This window comes from Phascolarctos cinereus, unplaced genomic scaffold (genome assembly GCF_003287225.1).
Source record: "Phascolarctos cinereus isolate Bilbo 61053 unplaced genomic scaffold, phaCin_HiC Scaffold_726;HRSCAF=1367, whole genome shotgun sequence".
Classification (NCBI taxonomy): domain Eukaryota; kingdom Metazoa; phylum Chordata; class Mammalia; order Diprotodontia; family Phascolarctidae; genus Phascolarctos; species Phascolarctos cinereus.
In genome coordinates, this window is record NW_027556098.1 from 82,085,402 (window position 1) to 82,108,036 (window position 22,635).

General features: G+C 39.1%; 1 protein-coding gene across 1 annotated transcript in view; it reads right to left on the reverse strand.

Annotated features, from left to right (window-relative positions):
- The window catches only part of PHEX (phosphate regulating endopeptidase X-linked), a 244,431-nt gene that overhangs the window by 155,041 nt on the left and 66,755 nt on the right, over positions 1-22,635 (reverse strand). Inside the window, exon 9 of the mRNA XM_078146134.1 lies at positions 15,718-15,811. Coding sequence (XP_078002260.1) covers positions 15,718-15,811 — 94 coding nt within the window. The remainder of the gene's footprint in view (positions 1-15,717; positions 15,812-22,635) is intronic.

A 22,635-nucleotide genomic window follows, 5' to 3' on the forward strand; every position in this document is an offset into this window, starting at 1 on the left:
TGAGGAAACTGAGGCAAACAGAGTTAAGTGATTTGCCCAGGATCACAGAGCTACTAAATGTCTGAAGCCAGATTTAAACTCAGGAAGAGTTCCTGACTCCAGGCCCAACACTCTATCCACTGCTCTACCTAGCTACCCATATTCCAAATATGGTTCGCTATATGTCTTTAAAACAGCAAATCTAGCAGATCACTTAAAAAACACTCATTTCTTCACCACAGTAATCATTATTCCATGAAGAGGTGTGTAATCTTTCAAATCACCCACTAAAGAGGATTCTCCTTTCTTTGGTCTCTATTCCCCCTCAATCAATCAATCAATCAATCAACATTTATTAAGAACCTGCTATGTGCTTAGTAAGGATACAAATACAAATACAAAAAAACCCCTGCCCTCAAGGACCTTACAATTTAAACCTTCCCTTTAAAATTTGTCATTGAGAGAGGCAGATAGGTGGCACAATGGATAGAGCACCTGACACCAGGAGGATCTGAGTTCAAATGTGGCCTAAGACCAAACACTTGACACTTACTAGCTGTGTGACCCTGGGCAAGTCACTTAACCCCAACTGCCTAAAAAAGCATAAACAAAAAAAAATCTGTCATTGAGAAAGACTTAGCCACCACCACTCCCAGCTCATATCGCATCAAAGGAACAAATCAATAACTATTAAGTCAGATTAGGATTTTTATGTCTACCTGTTTTGCAGAAACAAATATGGTCTCTATTTTATGCAATCCGTTATATGCATCACATATCCATATTCTCCTTATAAGTGATCATGCAGGAAATAAAATTGTGTTAAAACCACTATGCGCTTAGTGACTTAATTGGAAATCCACCTTTGCATTTGAACATTTCCACAGAATATCTCATGCTGCCAAGAGTCTGGTACAAGTTTTAGCTCTGATTCTTCCTACTATATGCTATTGGTCAAGTGACTTCATGAGTCTCAGCTTCATTTACTGTATCTATAAAACCTGGATAACAATGCTTGCACTCTCTTTGCATTACCACCTTCACAGAGGAGTTTAGAAAAAGCACTTTATAAACATCAAAATGCTATAGATGTGTGAGTTTTTATTATTATATAAATGATAGTTAATATTCTTATTTTATTTAGACGCATAGCAAAGTAGAGAAGTTCTGAGTTCAAATTCCACCTCTGACCTGTTCTATGTGTGTGTGATCATGTCACTTCTTGTTGTTTGTCCTTTGTTTTTGAAAAAGACCAATGACATCACAGTCAGGGTATGTATGTTATGCTTTGCTGTGGTGGATCAGTCCAATAAGAGTTTGGAAGGCACTATCACAGATTAGGCACACTGAGAGTAGAAGTGGCTCGGAGTATGTGCAGCTCACATTTTTTCACGTCACTTAACCCATTTGGGTCAGGCAACTTGCTATGAATATGTTATAGACAGCTTATGTTCTGCACTGCCTCAAACACTTACTAGTTATGTGACCCTGGGCAAGTCACTTAACCTATTTGCCTCAGTTTCCTCATCTGTAAATAGGGATAAAAAAGCACCCTCCTACCTCCTGGGGTTGTGGTGAGGAGCAAATGAGATAATTAATTATAAAGCACTTTGCATGGTGCCCGGCACATGGTAAGTGCTATATATTAGTTATCATTATTATTATTACTGAAGGAGGGAATTAATTGACATATTGTACTTGGTGTGGGAAAATTATGAATGTTGCAACTCCCGCCCTGCATGTCAAAAGACCAGATTTTTTTTTAATCATTTAATCCAGGATGTCCAGGACTCGAAGAAGGTGCTGACTCTACAGACCTTCCAGATCTAACAGTCAGCATGCCTTGCTTCCACATGAAGATTCCGTGCCTTATTTGAAAGTACCTCTCTGTTAACTTGTAAGGGTTCTGCCTTATTCCTAAATTTGAACCTTGTAAAACATGCAACCCATAGAGGCTCAGGGCCTAATGTGGGTCTCCTCTCTGTTGAACAAATTAAAAAATTCTGAACTGGGATCCCAGATCCTTGATTCCTAAAGCCCCAAAATTCAGGAAAACAGGCTTTCACCCTGTTAATTTTTCTTTATAGACCTGAGATATAAGATGAGATTCAAAAAGCTCCCGGAAGCCCTTTCCTCAATTTTCCCTAGGCTTTACTATTTCAAAGTATCAGGGATGCCTCTCACCGGACCTAGTCCAAGGCATTGCCGATCTGTAGTTGCCCAAAAATAAGAAAGAATTGTGGGCCCTTTAGGAGAAGGTTGGCTACTGCCACTGTGGATCCCAGACTACTCCACCATTGTACAGGCCTTGGACAAAAACTTAACCACTAAGGATATCCTGGATTACCTGCTCCCATGGTCCCCAGAGGCACAGGAGACTCACTCAGCTCTGGAATTCCCTCCTTGCTACTCCTACCCTAGGGCTCTCCAATTACAAGCCCTTCATGCTCTTTTTTCATGAAAAACAAGGATTTGCCTCAGGAGTTTGGCCTGTAGATTATTACAATCTTCCATCTTGACCCAGTAGCCAGGGGCTCCTTGTGTTTTAGCTGCAGCCCTGGTAGAGAAAGTCCAATCTTTTTAAAAAAAAAAATATGGAACAAAACAAGCATTTTCATAACATAGCACAATAAAATATGAAACTGCAAATCCATTGTGCACAGTTTGCTATTCCTTTTTAATATATAATAGTCATCATGTAAATTTCTTTTTTTTTCTTCCCTCCCCCCACTCTAGAGATGGCTAACATTAGACACAAACAGAGGTGTGTGTATAAATTATTCTATACACACTTCTCTTTATCAATTCTTTCTCTGGATAAGAATGACTTTGAGTGATTAAGTCATTTTGACTATTGTAAATACTCAAATTAACTTAAATACCCAAATTAACTATAAAGTTCAATCTTTGGTCCTTGGACACCCCCTTACGGTGCAACTCCTGCATGATACTTGGCAGCTTTTACAACATGAGACCACCCAACACCTCTCTTACCCCTGCTTTAACAACTCCGTAACCCGCACTCCCCCTTCCCAGCTAGCCAGATCTGAGCTACTACTTCTCATCAGAAATATTACCCTTTCCCAACACCCTATCCTCAACCCAGCCGCGCTTCTCCTGATCCCCCTAGATCTTCAGGACATCCTTCCAGATCATGACTACCTCTCTGTCTGTCAGTGAGCCTCTCCTCCCTGGCCCCTTGTCTTGGACATTCTCCTTGATAACCCAGACCACATCTTATTTGTTGATAGCTCCTGCCTTAAGGATAAGAAAGAGAACATCCTATCCAGGTTTATTGTCTGCTTCCCGACTGTTGTTTTGGTTTCAGAATCTTTGCCTGACTGCTCATCCGACCGGGTCACTCTTGGGAATACTAGCCATTTTCTACAAGGACAGACCGACACTATTTACACTGACAGCAGATATGCCTTTGGGGTAGTGCATAATTTTGGCCGCCTTTGGAAGCTCCGAGGGTTTTTTTAATGGCAGTTGAAATGCCTATCCACACACACACAAAAAGTGTGGAGAGTCTGCACACATTGACTTCCTCTTGCAAGCCATACAGCTCCCTTCCTTCCTTGTTATTTGTAAATGCCAGGCTCACATGTCATCAGCTGACTTTGTCAGCCAAGGGCATTCCCACCTCTGGCCGTGCAGCCAAGAGGCACTTTTCCTCCAACCACTTCTTTTTTCAATTCCGTTTTGCTGTTTCTACGACATCTGGCCCGCCTCTATCTCTCTGCGGCCACCTAGTAACTGTCCAGGTAAACCCTCTCGAGTCTATGAAAGCAGCTCAGAGGAAGCCTGTTTTAGCTTCTGATGACATTCCTGTGCTCCTCCACTCCTGGGTTCCCACCATCCATTCTGTGAAGCATGCAAACCAAACAGGGTAGTGATGGAAATGCTAAGAGTTTGAGAAGCCTCTGGGCTCACACCATCAGCTAAATTAATCTGCCTGCAGTACAATCCAGTGATTAGAACTAAAACACCCCAGGAGCTCATCCCCCACCCTAGGGATTTTTTGCTAACATCCAGATGAACTTTATTGAATTTCCCCCTAAGGAAGTTATAATGGACATACTGACATGTTCTTCAGATGGACACAAGTCTACCCATGCAGGAAAGCCAATACCAATACCATCACAAAGAAACTGCTTGCGGAACTCATCCCCAGGTTTGAAGTTACACTGATCATAGATTCAGACAGAAAGACACGTTTTATAGGTCTGGTCATCTTCCAGGTATAAAAGAGCCTGAGCATACAGCTACATTGTGGATATCACCCTGAGTCTTCAGGGAAATATGAATGGAAAAACCAGGACATTAAAACAATTGGCTGAAATATGTTAACAAACAGGGCTCAGTTGGGTCAAGGTCCTAGCAATGATCCTTAAACAAAACCAAAATCTGGTTAACAGGACTATATCCTTAGGAAGTCCTCTTTGGGAGGCCCTTAAGAATGCCCCACACCAGGCCTACCCTGAATGGTTTGGTAATTGATTGTGACTCTATTAAGTTACTGCTCTGCTTTCCAGGTGGCTTTCAAGCACCTCATCAGCCTCATCACAGGTTCTTTACCACAGCCACTCACGGAGCCAAGCCACTCTCTGCAACCAGGAAACTGGGTCTACACAGGACGAGGCACGGTCTTGAACACCACTGGCCTCAACTTGTCCAAGTCAACGTATGAGAGAGACCTAATTGGGTGCATACCAGCCATTGCAAACAAGTCTACCCTGACTTGCAGTCAGAAGGGAAGGTCTACCACCTGTACAACCTGCAGCAGAGGAAAGGGAAACCCCCTCCCTCTTGAGCCAAGAACTCCAGACAGGCAAGTGCCTGGAGGTGAAGAGCAAGTGTGAATGGGAACTATCCAGACTGGCAAATGTACCATTTAGGTGAGATCCGGGGAGGAGTCATGATCACTGTGTTCCTTTAGGGCTCACCTTTCTGGCAGTGGTGGGTAGGACAGATGTTCTGTCACTAAGACCATGGGTGGACTTCCTACAAATGTGGGCTTTGATTAATAGCTCATAAACTTACTATGGCTCTCACTAACTGTCATCATCATCATTATCATCATCATCATCATGGCGCTCTGCATCCAAGAAGAACAAGGGATTCACTACCACCCTGAACAACTGCCCCTTCTGAAAGGAAACGTGTGGGCAGCGCCATCTCATAGCGTTATAATGGTACTAACTTTTCAATGCTGACGTGCTGTTCTAAACCACTCCTTGTCATTTTGCCAGCTAAAAAACATAAATATATTTCACTACTAACTTCACTGTAGCAATCTCAATCTACAAATGTCATCGTTCCTAAGTATAATGACTAAATTTGTTGTTGTTTAGTTATTTCAAGTCACGTGCAACTCTTCATGATCCCATTTGGGGTTATCTTGGCAAAGATACTGGAGTGGTTTGCCATTTCCTTTTCCAGCCATTTTACAGATGAGGAAACTGAGGCAAATGGATTAAGTGACTTGTCCAGGGTCATACAGCTAATAAGTATCTTCGGTCAGATTTGAACTCAGGAAGATGAGTCTTCCTAACTTCAGGCCTGGCACTCTATCCACTGTACCACCTAGCCGCCCATATATTACTAAACTGAGCTTACTAAGGAGTAAGCTCCATAAAACCAGAAGCCATGTTCAATTTAAACTTTGCATTTCTATCACTGAGAAGCAGCATGGCACAGCAGATAGAGGGATGGCCTTAGAAACAGGAAAATTTGGGTTTAAATATTGCCTCTAGCTAGCTGTGTGACCCTGAACAAATCACTTAACCTCTCAGAATCCCCAAGACAACTTTCTAAGACTATCAGTTCCAGATAAGTTGCCCCATGGGTACAGAGAATTCCCTAAACCAATAAAAATCAGAGGTCCAGACCTAGAAAGAAAATTGCTCCAGCACCTGCCACAATGTCTTGCCCCAGTAGGCACTTAGTATTTTTTTCTCACATGAACCAAAATTGAATACAATTTCAGTTGGTCTTGAAAGGATTTGGTGTTGTGAAGGTTTTACTTAGGTTGGATCTAACTCCAAAATAATCTGAACAAATGATAACAAAATTATAATTTGGCATCCATTTTACAAATCATTTGTAATGATAGAAAATTCATTTGAAAATATGAATGATTGAAGCCAAAAGAATTTTGGGTCTCCAATTATTTATGCAGTTTATAATTGTGGGCCCATGCACAGCCAACTTAAGTTGCTCAATGGCATTCTTATAGTGACAAAAAGATCCTTTTCTACCAAAGATAAGTTTATGAAAAAATCATAAGAGTCTCAGGGTTGGAAGAAATATTAGAGGTTATCTAATTGACTCACTATCAAAGCATAGTGATAACTGAGTCAAAGGCGGGGGAGAGGGGAATCCTATTAACCAACATATACACACACACACACACACACACATACATACATACATACATACATACATATACATACATACATACATGTATATATATATATATATATAATTTATTTATTTCTAGTTATGAGATAGGAATACTTATTGCTTGTTACTCTGTTGTTGAATTCAAAATCCTGCCAAATTCAGCCCATACTGGGTTACAGCAGAGCCAGGGAAAATGTCAGAGAAAAAAAATATTTGCATCCCCCAAAATGTCAAATTAGTAACAAAATGAAAATGTTTTGATAGTTAAAGATATTGCATTCTTCCCCCTTTTTCCATCCCATCTTTCCTATCTTATGCCTTCCTCCCCCTATTACAAGATTTTCAGAATTGCATGAATTCTCCAGCATGATAAAGAGGATGCTGGGCTTGAAGTAATGAAGAACTGGGTGGAAGGTTGGGTAAGTCACTAAACTTTTGTTTTTCAGGCATCAACTTCCGATTGATCTAGCTAGTCACAGAAGCTGACTTTTCAGCAAGTGGAGGAACTCCCCAAGTTGACAATCAAAAATACTTCTATTGTTTTTCTGAAATTTACAGTGCAATGTGGTGACTCATTGGTGGCTGACTTCTTCTCAAGAATATAACTGGTTTACTCAGGGTACTCAGATCCCTAGAGGTGTTGTGAAGGTTCCAACCTAGAAAACATTTATAATGTGTCACCATTATAATAAAATATTATTTCCTAGTAACTAAGTAAATGGCAGATACAAACATTTAACAACCTGGCAGGATGTATTACCAGAGAAAGAACAAAGAAAGAACTCTGGATTTGAAGTCAGAGGACCTGGATTAGAATTCTGGCCTGGACTGATGCTTTCTACCTGTGTGATCGTGGACAAGCTGCTTGCCCTCTCCTGAGCTCAGTTTCCCCCTCTGTAAAGAGAGGGTTGGTAATCTCTAAGGACCCATTCAGGGCAGTTAGGTGGTGCACTGGATAAAGTGCTAGGCCTAGAATCAGGAAGATTCATCTTCCTGAGTTCAAATCTGGCCTCTGTCACTAGCTGTTTGACTCTGGGCAGGTCACTTAACCCTGTTTGCCTCCATTTCCTCATCTGTAAAATGAACTGCAGAAGGAAATGGCAAACCACTCCAGTATCCTTGCCAAGAAAACCCCAAACGGGGTCACAAAGATTCAGACACAACTGAAAAATGACTCAACAATAACAAAGGACCCATTCGACTCTAAATTGTGTGATCTTTAAAGGAAATTTTTCTAAACAAGTGAGAAAGTTTTTAAATCAAATTTGATAATACAGAGAGATGTGGCTTTAGAATTATGGATGGACATACAGCCCAAGCAAATCCAGTAGCCTCTGGTGTCCATCAATAAACAAACATTTATTTAACACCTACTTTGTGCTAGGCCCTAGGGATATAAGGGCAAAGTCAAAATAGCCCCTGCCCTCAAAGAGGTTACTTTCCAAAGGAAAATACATTGAATGCTGGGTTTGGAATCAGGAAGACTTGGATTTAAAACCTACTTCTGACATTAGCAATAACCTTCTATAACTTTATATTGTTATAACCTTTCATCATGATAAACTTTAATGGAGTGCTTGTGTTTGGCCTCACCCTACACTTGTGTTTTAACTTTGCCAAGATTTTATTGAATGTTTAGACTTACCTGCTGATGTGCATCTCAAGCAATCCACATGTCTTATCTGGAAACTGCTTCAGTGCGGCAGTCTGTGTGCTTGCACCTTTTCTGGAAACTACCCACATCGAGGCTACTCAATTGATCGTATCTTTGTGCTTGTTTGAACTCTATATAATGTAACACTTACAGTGGTTTTGGGGGAGACCAATACCTGGCAGTGTTATTTTAGGAAAAATCACTTCATTCATTGATTCATTCATTCATTCATTCATTCATTCATTCATTCAGCATGTATCAAGCATCTATTATGTGCCAGGTACTATGCTAAACTCTAGGGATACAGAGACAAAGGCAAGATAATCCCTGACCTCAAGAATTTTACATCCTAGGGAGAGTAGGGGAGAGGGAGCAACAATATAGTCATGTAGAGGCATATGCAAAACCCATACAGAGAAAATATAAGGTGACTTTAAAGGAAGTCATTCAGAGGAAAAAGGAAAGGCTTCATGTTGAAGGCGGTACTTAAACTGAGTGTGTGAAAGAAACCAAGGATTCTAAGAAGTAGAGATCAGGTGGGAGAGAAGTAGAGAAGCCAGAGTCATAAGGAAAGTAGCCATGAAGTTGTTGGATGTACAGGCTTTGCAAAATTGGGATCTTCAGGGACTAGTCATAATAATTCACATTTACATAACACTTTATGGCCCTCAGAGGTGCTATTATCAAATTCTGCTTCTTGGGCAAGTGTTCTGCAACATGCCCTTAATTTGGGAGGTGGGAGGGCTGGGGTCATGGGAAAGACCCCGACACACAGTGAGAGGGAATGGGTGAGAGAGAGAGAGAACAGAGCACGGTTTAGACAGGGAAAGAGATTATGGGGGGTGAGGCCACCATCTGGGAGCTTCCCATTTTAACTAATTCTTTTTGCTAAACTCATTTATTTCTAAGTGCTGAGACTCTAAGCACTGTCAAAAACCCTGGGACAAAATCCCAATGTCTCTCCCTATTTATGGTTCAGAAGTTTGCAAAATCCTTTCCTAAATATAACTTCATTTGAGGTGACAACAGCCCTGAGGTTACAACACCACTATGAGGTAGTTATTTCCATTTTACAAATGAGGGCAGTGAAGTGAGGCTTAGAAAGACTAAATGATTTGCCTAATCTCACAGCTAGTAATATATTGAGCCAAGATTGAAATCCAAGTCTTTTTATTCTAGGGATCATAGGGATCAACATCTATTTATAACAATGCTTTAAGGTTTGTAAAGCACTACAAATAGTACCTCATCCTCACAACTCTAGGAGGTAGGTACTTGTATTATCACCATTTAATGGATAAGGAAACTGAGGCAGATAAAAATAAGTGACTTGCCAAGGCTCACCCAACAAATAAGTTTCTGAGACTAGATTTGAACTTGGAGCTTCCTGATTGTAGATCTAGCATTCTATCTAGCTGCTTCTAGATATAGTTTTTAATAGACCTTAGAGCCCATCTAATTCAATCCCTCATTTTACAATTGAGAAGACTGAGGGCCTAGAGAGGTTAAGTGACTTGCCAAAAATTATAATGGGAGAGGCAGAATTTGAATCCAAGTCTTCCTCCTCCAAATCCAGTTCCCTTTCCCACCCTATCACACTGCCTCTAATCTAGTGCCATTTCTGCCACAGAAAACTGGCTCAATCACTTCTAATCTACCCACCCATACAAACTATCACAGACAAATGAGAAATAATGCTCATTTTGAAATCTCCACAAAAAAAGACTCCACAATCTTTTTTGACATTACAATCCAACCAAGGTTTAGCAATACTAACCTTCAGAAAATTCCACTTTCACATTTAACTAAAATTTTCAATGTTTTGCTACTTACAGATCTCATTTTATCCTTAGTGGTGATGAAAAACATCTGGTCACCATCTCCTACATGCATCTTAAAATGCATGTATATATATGTATGTGTGTGTGTGTGTGTGTGTGTGTGTATATACACACACACATACATATATATATGTATGTATGTATGTATGTATAAATATATATAATATATATTTAGTTTCCCTAATTTAACCCTTTCATGTGGCAAAAAATCTTTTAGCATTAACAAACTTTTTTTTAAGTGGATCGATAGAATGGAAGTTCCTTGAGAGTAGGAGGTTTAAAAATAATAACAGTAACACTTAGTGCTGTTTATATATACTTTGAGGATTACAAAGAACTTTGCAAATATTATCTCATTTAAACCTCACAACAATCCTAGGAAGTAGGTACTATTTTTATCACAATTTTATAGATGAGGGATCTGTGGCAGGCAGAGGTTAATTGACTCTCTTAGGGTCACACAGCTAGACTGGATTTAAACCTGACTCCAGGTCCAGCGCTCTTTCATTTTTTATTTTGTATCTCTGGCATTTAATAAAGTGCTTCGTATGCCGCAATTTGTTAATATTTCCTTGTTACAATTGTGTTCTCATTGGTTTGGGTCCTCTCTCTACAAGTATAGGTATCAAATGTTCCATGCCCTCCCACCCAATATAATTCTCATCCATGTTTTTCCATAAATCTTCAGTAGAGGGTCCAATCCACCACTGGTTCTTTTAACACCTTGGAAGTGCCAATGTTGCATTTAGACCATCCATCTATTTTCTCTCTTTTTCAATATGCAATGAACCCATTTCCTGTTCTCATCATATATGTCCTTGCTGATGTTTTTTATTCTGCTTTTCAGGCATAAATCATTATTAGTAATGTAGAGGAAATGGATAAAATCTGTATACTGTGAGTTTGGGGAAAATATCTTCTCCCCAGAAAAAGTAACCTTACAGGTTAAAAAAAAAGCCACTGGGATATGTAAATAGAGACCCTCAGGCTATCAAGGACAGAATAAGCTCAACTAATTTCTACCTTGAAAGGAGGCTTCCACTCTCTTAGAGATTTCCTGCTCCACCAGGATATTCTAATAAGACTAACCCCAGAGAAATGCATCATCTCTCTGGAACAAACCTGATTTCTGGCCATTCTGGTTAATCAGCTCTCAAGGTTAGCTAGTTCTTCCCAAAAACAACTGACTTCTTGTCCTGGTTCCTCAATCTCCCAAATAAGGAAATTATCTGAACAGCCTTGTCTAACAGGCAACTTTTGTCATCAGTGATGTTGCCCTTAAAGTTGTTCAGTCATGTCCAACTTTTCAAGACCTCATGGACCACAACACACCAATGCTGTCCATGGAGTTTTCTTAGCAAGGACTGAAGGGGCTTGCCATTTCCTTCTCCAGAAGATTAAGGTCAGCTGACTTGGCCAAGGTCACACAGCTAGGAAGTGTCTGAGGCCAGATTTGAACTTAGGTCTTCCTGACTCCAGGCCCAGTGATCTATCCACTGAGCCACCTAGCTACCTCAGTGGTCCAACAACGACTTCTTCTTCTTCTTCTCCTTTGCCTTCTCCTTCTTCTTCCTCTTCTTCTTCTTCTTCTTCCTCTTCTTCCTCTTCTTCTTCTTCTTCTTCTTCTTCTTCTTCTTCTTCTTCTTCTTCTTCTTCTTCTTCTTCTTCTTTCTTCTTCTTCCCTCAACACATGTGGTCCCTCTCTGCACTCTGGGGTGTCATCCTTACATGTGGGTGTTCTGTCCACAGGAATATAATTTTTGCCACTTATATTTTGTAACATTTTGGGGTTTGGGGTTAGATTTTTCTTTATTAATTTTTATTATTTTTTAAGCTGGAACAATTTGCTTTTTGTCCTGTACAGTTTTCATTTATGATTTATTGAAATATAGCTCTGAAAACACAGGCTTTTAAAAAGCCCATTGCGTCTCAAATGAAGCTACTTGACTATGCTTTTAAACCCAAATCACTCTGGCTTTCACTCAATGGCCAGCCCAAGCCTCTATGGCTCATTGTTTAGATTTTGATGGCTTAGAATGAGTGTAAGTAACAATTGTTTTCTGTTCTGGCCAGAAACTTTGAAGGTCTTCCACTCTCAGACTGACATTTTTGTGATGGCAAATTGGGCTATCTTTTGTCTCAATTCTTACTTAACATTTAGTCATTGAATGTGTGTTGCTTCAGACAAACTGAGACCTGGGAAAGACCTTAATTTAGAAAGAACAAGGTCACCCACTGCATCTTCTCCCAGTCATCTTGACTTTTGTCTTACCACTGGACTCTGATGACTCTGGAGGAGAGAGTGAGGCCGACAACTTTGCTCCACTCTGCCTCACTTAAATCCAATTCACATACAAGTCGAAAGATCACCCTCATGATGTCACTGGTTCTCTTAGAGAAGGATGAACAATAAAACAATTCATTCCACCCTTTCCCATCTTGATGACTTTCTTTGCTCAAGCTATTGCTCCCCTCCTCCAATCTCTGACTGTCAAGGTACCTCCAAGGTTCAGCCCAGAAGCCTTTTCCCCAATGAAACTTTCCCTGACACCACCTTATAAGTAACACATTTTTTCATAGAATCTCTCCAGGTTCTTTACATTGCCCCCACTACATCCAACCTTGTAATAAGCATATATACATAAATAGATGTCATGCAGCTCTGCTTGGTCTCAACTCCATAGATCAAGATGTTCCCCACCTACTTCCCCTGCCTTCCAGCTTACTCTTATGTATTGTCTTCCTCCATTAAATGGTCTCTTTTAGGGCAGGAACTATCCTTCATTTTCTTATTTGTATCCCTAGGTCTTAGCAGAGTACCTGGCACATAGCAGGCACTTAATAGACATTTCCTGAATTTATATATGTATATACACACATGTTATATATTATATATAAATATGTTACGTTTCTATATAATTTATATATAACAGACATAATTACAACACATACATACATACATGTCATGCAGTTGTTGTCATTATTTAGTCATGTCCAACTCTTTCTGACCCCATTTGGAATTTTCTTGGCAAAGCTACTGGAGTGGTTTGCCATTTCCTTCTCCAGTTCATTTTATAGATGAGGAAATTGAGGCAAACAGGGTTAAGTGACTTGCCTAGGGTCATACAAGCTGGTAAGTATCTGAGGTCAGATTTGAACTCAAGAAGATGAGTCTTCTGACCTCAGGCCCAGCACTCTGTCCGCTATGCTACCCAGCTATCCACATACATGTTAAATCCCTCTCCATTAAGTCAATTTTAAACTCTTTGAGAATAGAGACGGTCATTTTTCACCTTTATGTTTCTAGTGCCTACTAGCTAGTATAGAGAGAGTACTAGATTTTGAATCAGGAAGACCTGAATTCACATCCTGTCTCAGACACTGGTGAGCTACAAAACTCTGCTCTGGCCCCTTAATTTCTTGGACCCTCAGATTTCTCACCTATAACATTTAATTCACAAATTGTACTGATGTCATCATAAGGCTATTGTGAGGAGAAGATGAAATAAAGTATACAAAGCACCTGGCTGACCTGAAGGTGCTATCAAATGTGAGCTATTGCCATTTATTATTATTATATGGGAAGTACTTACTAAATGTTGGATGATTTGTTACTTTCTTCTCAAAATATGTCACTTATTTATATGGTATAATTTATATACTCAGAATTGAATATATAGCTATCCATTTCTGAAATAACTTTGAGCCTCAAATTCCTCATCTATAAAATGAAGATAATAATGATACTTACCTCAAATTGCTATGAGGATCAAATGAGATAATAAATGTAAAGCATTTTGTCAACCTTAAAGCACTAAATAAATGCTATCATCATTATTATTCCTATTAAGTAAAATCTAACTTTATATTTTAATTATAAAATTGAAGGAAAACCAGTAAAAGTAACTTTTAAGTTTGTTTGGTTTTTACTTGTTAAAGACTTTTGAGAAGACACCAAACACTTTCAGGTTTTACATAATATAAATCTTCAAACCAGAATTCTCACAAAGAAAAGAGAAGAAACCATAATCTCTGTATCCAGGGATATAGATTTAAATGAGGAATAAGAAGAGAGCAGGAATTGAGAGTTGAGAGAGATCTCAAAAGAGATTAAGGTTGGATCTGAACACCTCTAAAGAATCCAATAGGACAAACTGATGCCATGCCACACAGTTGTCCCTGAAACTCTGTGAGGTGATAGCTTCATTGAAGCTATAGGTTATGTCTGATCTACAACACATCTCCCAAGAACATTAATCCCACAACCAGACAGTAAAAGGTTGGAATATTGCTGTGGTGTAGGAAATGATGAGTTGGTGGACTTGGAAAAACATAGAAATCCTTGGACTTATGAAGGAAGACATTATTCACCCTCAGAGAAACAAAGGACAAATAAGTCTTACATAAATGCATATGAATATATGTGTCTATATGTAACTATGATTATAGATATCTAAATATATGCATGTGTGAGTATTGTATATACAGGTATATGTATGAAATGTATATTTTTGTGTATATATGTATATATGTGTGTGTTGTATATACATGTATATGTGTGTATACACACACACACATATATACACACATATATATCCATGCTTAGTTGGGGGGGAGGGGAAAAAAGAACAAAGTAAAAAGTGAATAGCAGAGAGCAAAAGAAAACTTACAAGGAGGCAGAGAAAAGATGGACAGCTCTCAACACAATGTGTAATATTTTTTATATAGGTTTTCTTGAAATGGAAATTTATTGCTGTATATTTTGAATCCTCGTTCACATTCTGCTGTGCACATGGCAATGCTTTTTTTTCTTTTGCTATTTTGTATTATTTTAGTTTTAGTATTTAAGTTTGTTTCTTTTTTCTTATTTTGTACATAAGTTTAAACTTTAAAAAATAAATATTTTTTAAATTTAAAAAAGAACATTAATCCCTGTTTTACAATTTTATAATCTACTTCTATTCTTTAATGTTTAGAAATGCTAACAAACTGATCAAGTTAAAAGTATATCTCTGAGGAATTGTTTTTGTATAGTAAAATCATTGGGAAGAAGTGTCTAAAGTGATAGAAAGCCTTTTTCACAGTGCCTTGCACATAATAATCTTGTCATCTGCCCTGCTGCTACTCCTCCGCACCTTGATTCCTCCAGACCCTGGACCTCCACAGACAATCCCCCTCCTCTTCCCTGGAGGTGCCAAGCCACTCAGTTTTAGAACTCTATTCCAGGGCAGACCTATCCTAACTGGTGAGTGAGCACAAATTCACTTCACCTTCTCTATACAGACCACCATCCTGTCACTGAGTACGTGACCCTTCTTTTTCTTCTTCAAAAGTAATTAAATCAATCTTGCCATTGCTTCTGGAAAATGCATGACAATCAACTACCCTGTGGCTCAACTCACCATTCCTGGGAGTCTCCAAATCAAAGGTCCCTTCCCTGGCCATCACTCCTCCATTCAAGGTAATAGCTGGGATAAGCTTCTTGGAGGAACTCCTATATTTGTATCTCCCACGCCTAACTACAGTGCCTGGTATATGGCTGATATTTAAAAAATGCTATTTCATTCATTCATTCATTCATTCATTCATTCATTCATTCATTCCCAATAGGCATTTAATAAATGATTATTGAACCGAATATAATGGCTCCAAATATAGTTCTAAAAATGCCTAAACATTGTCCTTGACAAATTATAACATGTCAGCATGTAGTATAGAGTTCAATACTTCGTCAGTACAGTCCCTAAAGATGCATTTTTCCTGAATCTGCTAACAAATGTGAGTGTTTTGAAGAGATATTCAAGCTATGACATCATAATACAAATGTCTCATACTTACCCGAGAGAATTCAAGCCACCTATATTGAAAACGTCTGCTAAGGTTTAAAATTCTTGAATAAACCATTCTCCACACCAAATAGTTGGCAATGGTCCTGTTAAATACAAAAGAGACAGAAACACATGAGTTGTACTTTAACTCAGGGCTGGATGTTCTACAGACCACCCCAGAAATCCTTCCTGGAAAAGCTCCACCAGGTTTCTTAATACAAGGATACAGAACTTTCACTTGAGGGATTAAAGTGTTTTTAAACAGTTCAAACTCAATAAATGAAGCAAATAAACAAACAAATAGTCCAGTCCTGGAATGATTTCCCTCATTTAGCTTCTTTGGATACTTTTGTGAACCTATTGGTCTGGGTTATAGGATTGAAAATGAAGATAATTAGCCTACAATCAGGGCTCAGGATGCTGTTTCCTGAGGGCAGAAGTTATAGACCTCCTCTTTGGATAGGGTTTTTTATATATATACACACACATACATATATATACACTTATACACCCATATATATACATACACACATGACACACATATACATATATGTGTGTATGTATATGTGTATATATATAATATTATATATAGTTTGATCCTGTATAGATTTTTTTATACCTGGTTGATTATATTTTGGCTCCCCATTGGACTGTAAGTTCCCAGAGGGCAGGGACTGTCTTCTGTCTTTCTTTGTATCTCTAGCTCCAACAAATGTGAGTATTTTGAAAGGATATTCAACCTATGACATCATAATATAAATTTCTTATACTTACCAGAGAGAATTTAAGCACACTGCATGGAACCTAATAGGACTAATAAATGTTGGTTGACTGACTAACTGACAATATCCAACATATATTTTTGGACATGGACAATGTGGGGATTTATTTTGCTTAAGTAGGTATATTTCTTTGAAGGGTTTTGTTTTGTTTTGTTTCTTTTTTTCTTTTCACTGGGGATGGGGAGTAGGAGGGAGAGAAAATGATAATTGGAAAAGTAAAATAAATTAAAATTTGGGAAGGACTGTATTTAAGAATCACAAGTTGTCAAACAGACCACTAGATCTAGCACACAGTCTTTAAAAAAAAGTCTACTTCTGCTTAATAGCAGTCGTGTGACCATGGGCAAGGCATTTTTCAGTGCCCCCGAGAGTTTTCTAAGACTCTAAGTTATAGAGGAGTTGCTGGTCTGCAGCAGGGTAGGGAGATCTCAGCCTGACAAAAGTCACAATCCAGACTTAAAAATCACAAAGTAAAGCACTATCCTGAGAGCTGGGGTTTACAAAAACAAAATCATTCTTGTCCTCAAGGAGTTTTGACTCCACGGGGTGGGGAAGAGCTATAATGTGCTCATTTAAGTAAATACAAATTTAACTATAAATTATTAACATTTATTGAACAAGATTTTATTCTAGGAAGATAGGAAGCTAGAGTCAATCTTATCAGCAAGTATTGAATATGTGTGTGGGCATGTGTGTGTTCTTTTTTAAAAACTGGAGTGGTTTGCCATTTCCTTTTCCAGCTCATTTTGTAGATGAAGACACTGAGGCAAACATGTGACTTTCTTTCATTACTTAAAAAAAAAAACTCATTTTAAAAAAGACACACTAATCATGACGTGAATCTTAGTGCCATCACCCTTCTCTACTGCCCCAAAGAAATTAAGTAACCAAGAATCCAATGACTACCTAGGATCCTCCTTTTATTTACTTTTTTGGGGGATACATGCTGAATCTGTAGCAATTATGACAAACTGAAGAAGGTTTCTGATTCAACCAATTCCTCCTTTATTCACCTCTTCAGTTTGGTACTCTGGGTGTGGGTATGTATATATGTGTGTTGACATGAAGTTGGATAATATTTATTTGATTGTCTACGAGAAACTATGAAACTACAATTTGTTCAGAGCAATTTTTCATCTGCGTTGACAGAGGAAGTGCTCTTATTGAGAATTCCTTATACCAAAGAGCTCAGCTGGGTGGTGCAGTGGCTAGAGCGGTGAGGCAGGGTACAGGAAGACTTATCTTATCAGACACTAGCTGTGTGATCCTAGGCAAGTCACTTAACCCTCTTTGCCTCAGTTTCCGCATCTGTAAAATAAGCTAGAGAAGGAAATGGCAAACCACTCCAGTATCTTTGCCAAGAAAACCCCAAATGGGGTCACGAAGAGTTGGATAAGATGGAAAAACAAATGAACTGCCATCCCTAAATGGAGAAGATGGATTAAGTGTGAGAGTGGTGATGTGTGAGAGAAAGGGGCTAAAAGGGCTTGAATCACGGAGCTGAGTCAATTGTGGTTTTTTGCAGTACAAATTAGGGCACTTCCTATATTAAAACATTTAACAAAATGTGCAAATTGCAACCCACTTATCACTTACAATCTTAGAGAACTACCTCAGCTTCTCAAGCCTAAAAGACTAGAATTGCCCTGTGTCGCATAGCTATTAAGTGTCAGAGGGAGGATGTAGGCCCAAGACTCATTCCAAGTCCTGCATTCTATCTACTATGCTATGCTGCTGATTCAATAAAGACCATCCACATAGACCCAAATACACCCCGAAGAACACATTTGGGCAAACAAGAGAAAAGAATGATGTATGGGATACATTAATAGCTAAAGTAGTACTAACATAGTGGTATAACAAGGCCTGTGCTATTTAGTATATGGTATATGGGGATATTTACCCAGTCAGACATGGAGCTGATGAGTTTCCTTAGTGTGTTATAAGTATCGGAAGAGAATCCTATCAAGCACAGCTTCTGAGAGCTCTTATTACCATGTCTGCAACAGTTATCACTCTAATGACTGAGTCACTGCAACCTAATACTCTGCTACATCAAACAAATAAAAAAATTAAAAAGCTCAGCAATAGTCAAAAAAAAAGCTATATTTTTTTTTTCAGAAAAGCTTTCAGCAGCATGGTTATTTCCCCAAATGGTAATAAATAAAGTAATGGAAAACAAAAGTACCCAAGAAGAGGGCACTAGACAAAAACTATACCGTTGAGATCGTTTCCTAGGGCGTCCAATTTTTTTAACATAATACTCCCTAGTTATTAATGTTCATTTTGAATACTTTTTAAAAAACCGGCAAAGCATGAGTACCATGCCCAGGTCCTTTGAGGCTGTTTCCTCATGGAATACCCAATTATTAGAGACAGGCACGCAGGAAGACACACACTATAAATAAACAGCCTCTTCCTGAGCAGTGTTTAAGAGCCTCAGACTGGTAGGAGACTTCCTTCTTTAATATGTTTACTTTGCATTTAGATGAGACTGTAGGCCAAGGAGGGGAAGGATATGCTGGAATCCCAAAGGGTTCACTTAAGGTCAATTCAAGGGAAAAGGCTCTTCAGGAGAGTCACCATATCAGCTAACTCTGAGTGGGATTCAACAGTACTAGACTTTCCCCAGGTTAAAATGGATATTAAAAGCAGCCTTAAAGCCTGAGAAGTGTAGGAGGAAAAGGCAATTCATTTTAATTCAGTCATCATTTATTAAGTACTTACTGTGTGCAAAACACTGCTGGAGATACAAAGCTACATGCCACACTGTCCTGTGAGTTCCTGGAGAACAGGGACTGATGTTTTTGTTTGTGGGTTTTGTTTTTGTTTTTGTTTTTTTGTTTTTTGCCTTTCTTTGTGTGCCCTGAATTTAGTGCCCTGGCACATAGGAGGTGTTTACTAAATGTTGATTGCTGACTGACTCATGGAACTTACAGTTGAATGTAGGGACAAGGGCACAAGCGTTTATGTTATGATGAGATGTACCTGCAAAACAGGTCCAGACAAATTGCTAGAAGAGGAATTTGAGGAGAGAGAAATCATTTTCACCTGGGGGACAGCAGGCTTTGCCTTGGTGGTTTATGAGTCATATGATGCCTTACTGGCTTAAATGCAGGCCCATCCTCCAAATATAAAACACTCCCATTCCACCCACCATAAGATCGTTTTGAAAGGAAAAAATAGATACCTATATACTGAAAAATGATTACACAAATTATACAAAACCTTCTATAAAACACTTTGAGAGAAACCTGTTGTTCGCTCTAAAAATAATGGTTTTGCCTTACACAATAACTGGGAGATTAAAAATGGTAAAAATCAAACAAACAAACAAAAATTGGTAGCTGTGTCTGAGAGAATCTGAGGGCAATAATTACAAGCTTCTTTCAAGTTTTATACCAATCAAATTTGTAGAAATGTAGGACCTTGTGGATGGAACACTACCTTCAGGGTCAGGAAGACCTGAATTCAAGTTAGACTTCGATATATTGTAACTGCTTGACCTTGGACAAAGTATTTAACCTGCTTTTTGACCTAAAATCATAATCTCAGTGCCCACAGATTTCCATTGGTATGGACAGTTTTCTCATGAAGAGTTCCTTATACCAATGAAACCACCAGTCCCAAAAAAAGAGTAAATTGAGGATAATAGCAATTCAACAATTATATTATTTATGGTTTACAAAGCACTTCCCTTCCAAAGACACTGTGAGGAAAGAAGTCTTCTGGTTAAGTACTCCCATTTTACAGATAAGGAAACTGTCACATGGCTAGTAAGTGACAGAGCTGAGGACTCAGACCTAAGCCCTCTGAGACCAAGTCCACAGGGTTCTTTCCACTACAACCTCAGGGTCACTCTTCTGTGTAGAATCCTCCAATCTCTTTTTTAGCAACATTGGATGGAGCCACATGCTTCTCCATGTGTAATTCTCTCTACCCACTGTTCCCTTCATTTGTGCCCAATTTCCAGCCACAGCAGGGCCTTTGGAACCAAAATGGTCACTTTAATTCACCAAAGTTAAGATATACCTCTACTCAATTTACCATTTACCTGGGGCTTAAATGCCACCAGAGCCACTGCCACCACAATCACTGTAGTGACCAATGCTAGTCAGACCTAGACCAATCCTAGACAAGGGACTTTTGCCTACCACCAAAGTTTCATCAGTAGCTCAGGTCCAACAAAGTCACAGCTACTATGGCTATCACAGACCACCCCCTTTGAAGGGTCTCACCCACTCTCATTTGCCACCTAAGCCCTCCTCTGACTTCCAGCTCCCTTTTTCCAGTTATCTTCTAGATCTCTCTACCTGGATTTCTTGAAGACACTTCAAACTCTTACAAGACCAAAACACAGGTCACCATCTTTTCCCTAAAATCTACACTTCCTTCCAACTTCTCTATTTCTATTGATGGCTTCATTATCTTTCCAGGAACCCACACTTGAAACTTTAGAATCATCTTTAACTCTTTCCTGAATTTCAGTTCCTACATCCAAGCAACTGCCAAATCCTGTCAGTTTCACCTTTGAAATATCACTCATATCTGTCTCCTTCCTTCCAATCTCACTGCCACCTTTTTACCAACTTCTATTGCCTCTCATTTAGACTATTGTACCCACTTTGTAACCAATCTCCCTACCTCCAATCTTTCCCCAATCTCAGCCGCCTTTTATTTAACTGACAAAATTTCACCATAATCCTCTCTGGAACCTTATTATTCTTTAAGATCAAATTAGCCTCAGTATTAACACTTCATCAGTAGCCTCTGCTTCTGGGACCCCTGATTAGAGCCTGGAACAAAGAACTCCCTCCCCAACTTCCATTTGAGAAGGATGCTCAGGCCAGTTTTCTCTTCATTTCCCACCTGGTTACACTCCTTCTGGACTTCTTTGAACAGTGTACCTTCACTCTTTTGTTTTTCATCTTGTCCGATTAGATTGTAAGCTCCCTGAGGGCAGGGAATGTCTTTTTTCATATTTGTATCCCTACTACTTAGCACAGAGCCTGGCACACAGAAGGTACCTAATAGTGGGGTGCTTAACAAATGTTTGACAGACGAACACCCACATCTGACCATTTCATTTGTGTGCTCAAAAATTTCCAATGTCTCCCATTGTCTACTAAATAAATAGCCTAGTATTCATGGTGTTCCACAAGCTATAGCCTACAATCAAACATTTAGAGCTAAAAAATTACTTTCTATCTTCTAATTTTATTTCCAAACTGGACCATGTGTTGTTTCCAGATCTTGTCTTGCTGTCTCTCATCTCCCTGATGTTGCACAGCTCCATCTCCCATAGCTCCCCCGAAAGTCCTGATTGCTTTTTCTTCAAGGTCCAGCTCAGCGCCACCTCCTGGATGGAGCCTCCCAGATCCCTCTAGTCAAGTGATCCTACCCTTTGTCTCATTCTTCTTTGGCCTCTTCTATCAATTTATCACCAGGATTATGTCATCTTTCTTCTTTGTACCCTTAAGAGTCTCAAGCGTTTGTTGACCAGAATTGAAAGTGTTGAATAGAGTCAGCAGTGGTGGTGATGGGAACAATGAAACCATGGGTTTCACTGGGTAAGTAGGAACTAGAACAGACTTGGATCTGTTCGAAAGTGTCCAAATCTTGTATATTCAATGAGATATTAAATGAGATAATATTTGTAAAGCTCTTAGCACAGCGCCTGGTATGTAGTAGGTGGTATATACATGTTTATTCCCCTTCCTACCCTTTCCCCTCCATTAACCCTCCACAACATCTCTCCCATCTGTCCTCTCTACTCACAAAGCCACAACCCTAGTTCAGGTGTTCATTCTGTCTTGCCTGGACCATTGAAATAAACTCCTAGTTGGTCTCTCTCTCATGCCTCTCCTCTCTCAAAATGATCTTCCATACAGTTCAGCTGCCAAGAATATTTCTCTAAAACACTGGTCACTCCTCCACTCGGTGAACTCCGGTGGTCTCCCATTGTCTCTTCAATCAAATACAAATTCTTCTGTTTGGCAGTTAAAACCTTTCACAATGTGGACTTAATCTACCTTTCCAGGTTTATTATACATTATTGCCCTTCACATATGTTTAAGTCCAACCTAACTGGCCTTCTTGCAGTTCATCACACATAACTTTCTCTCATCTCCAACCCACATCATAGA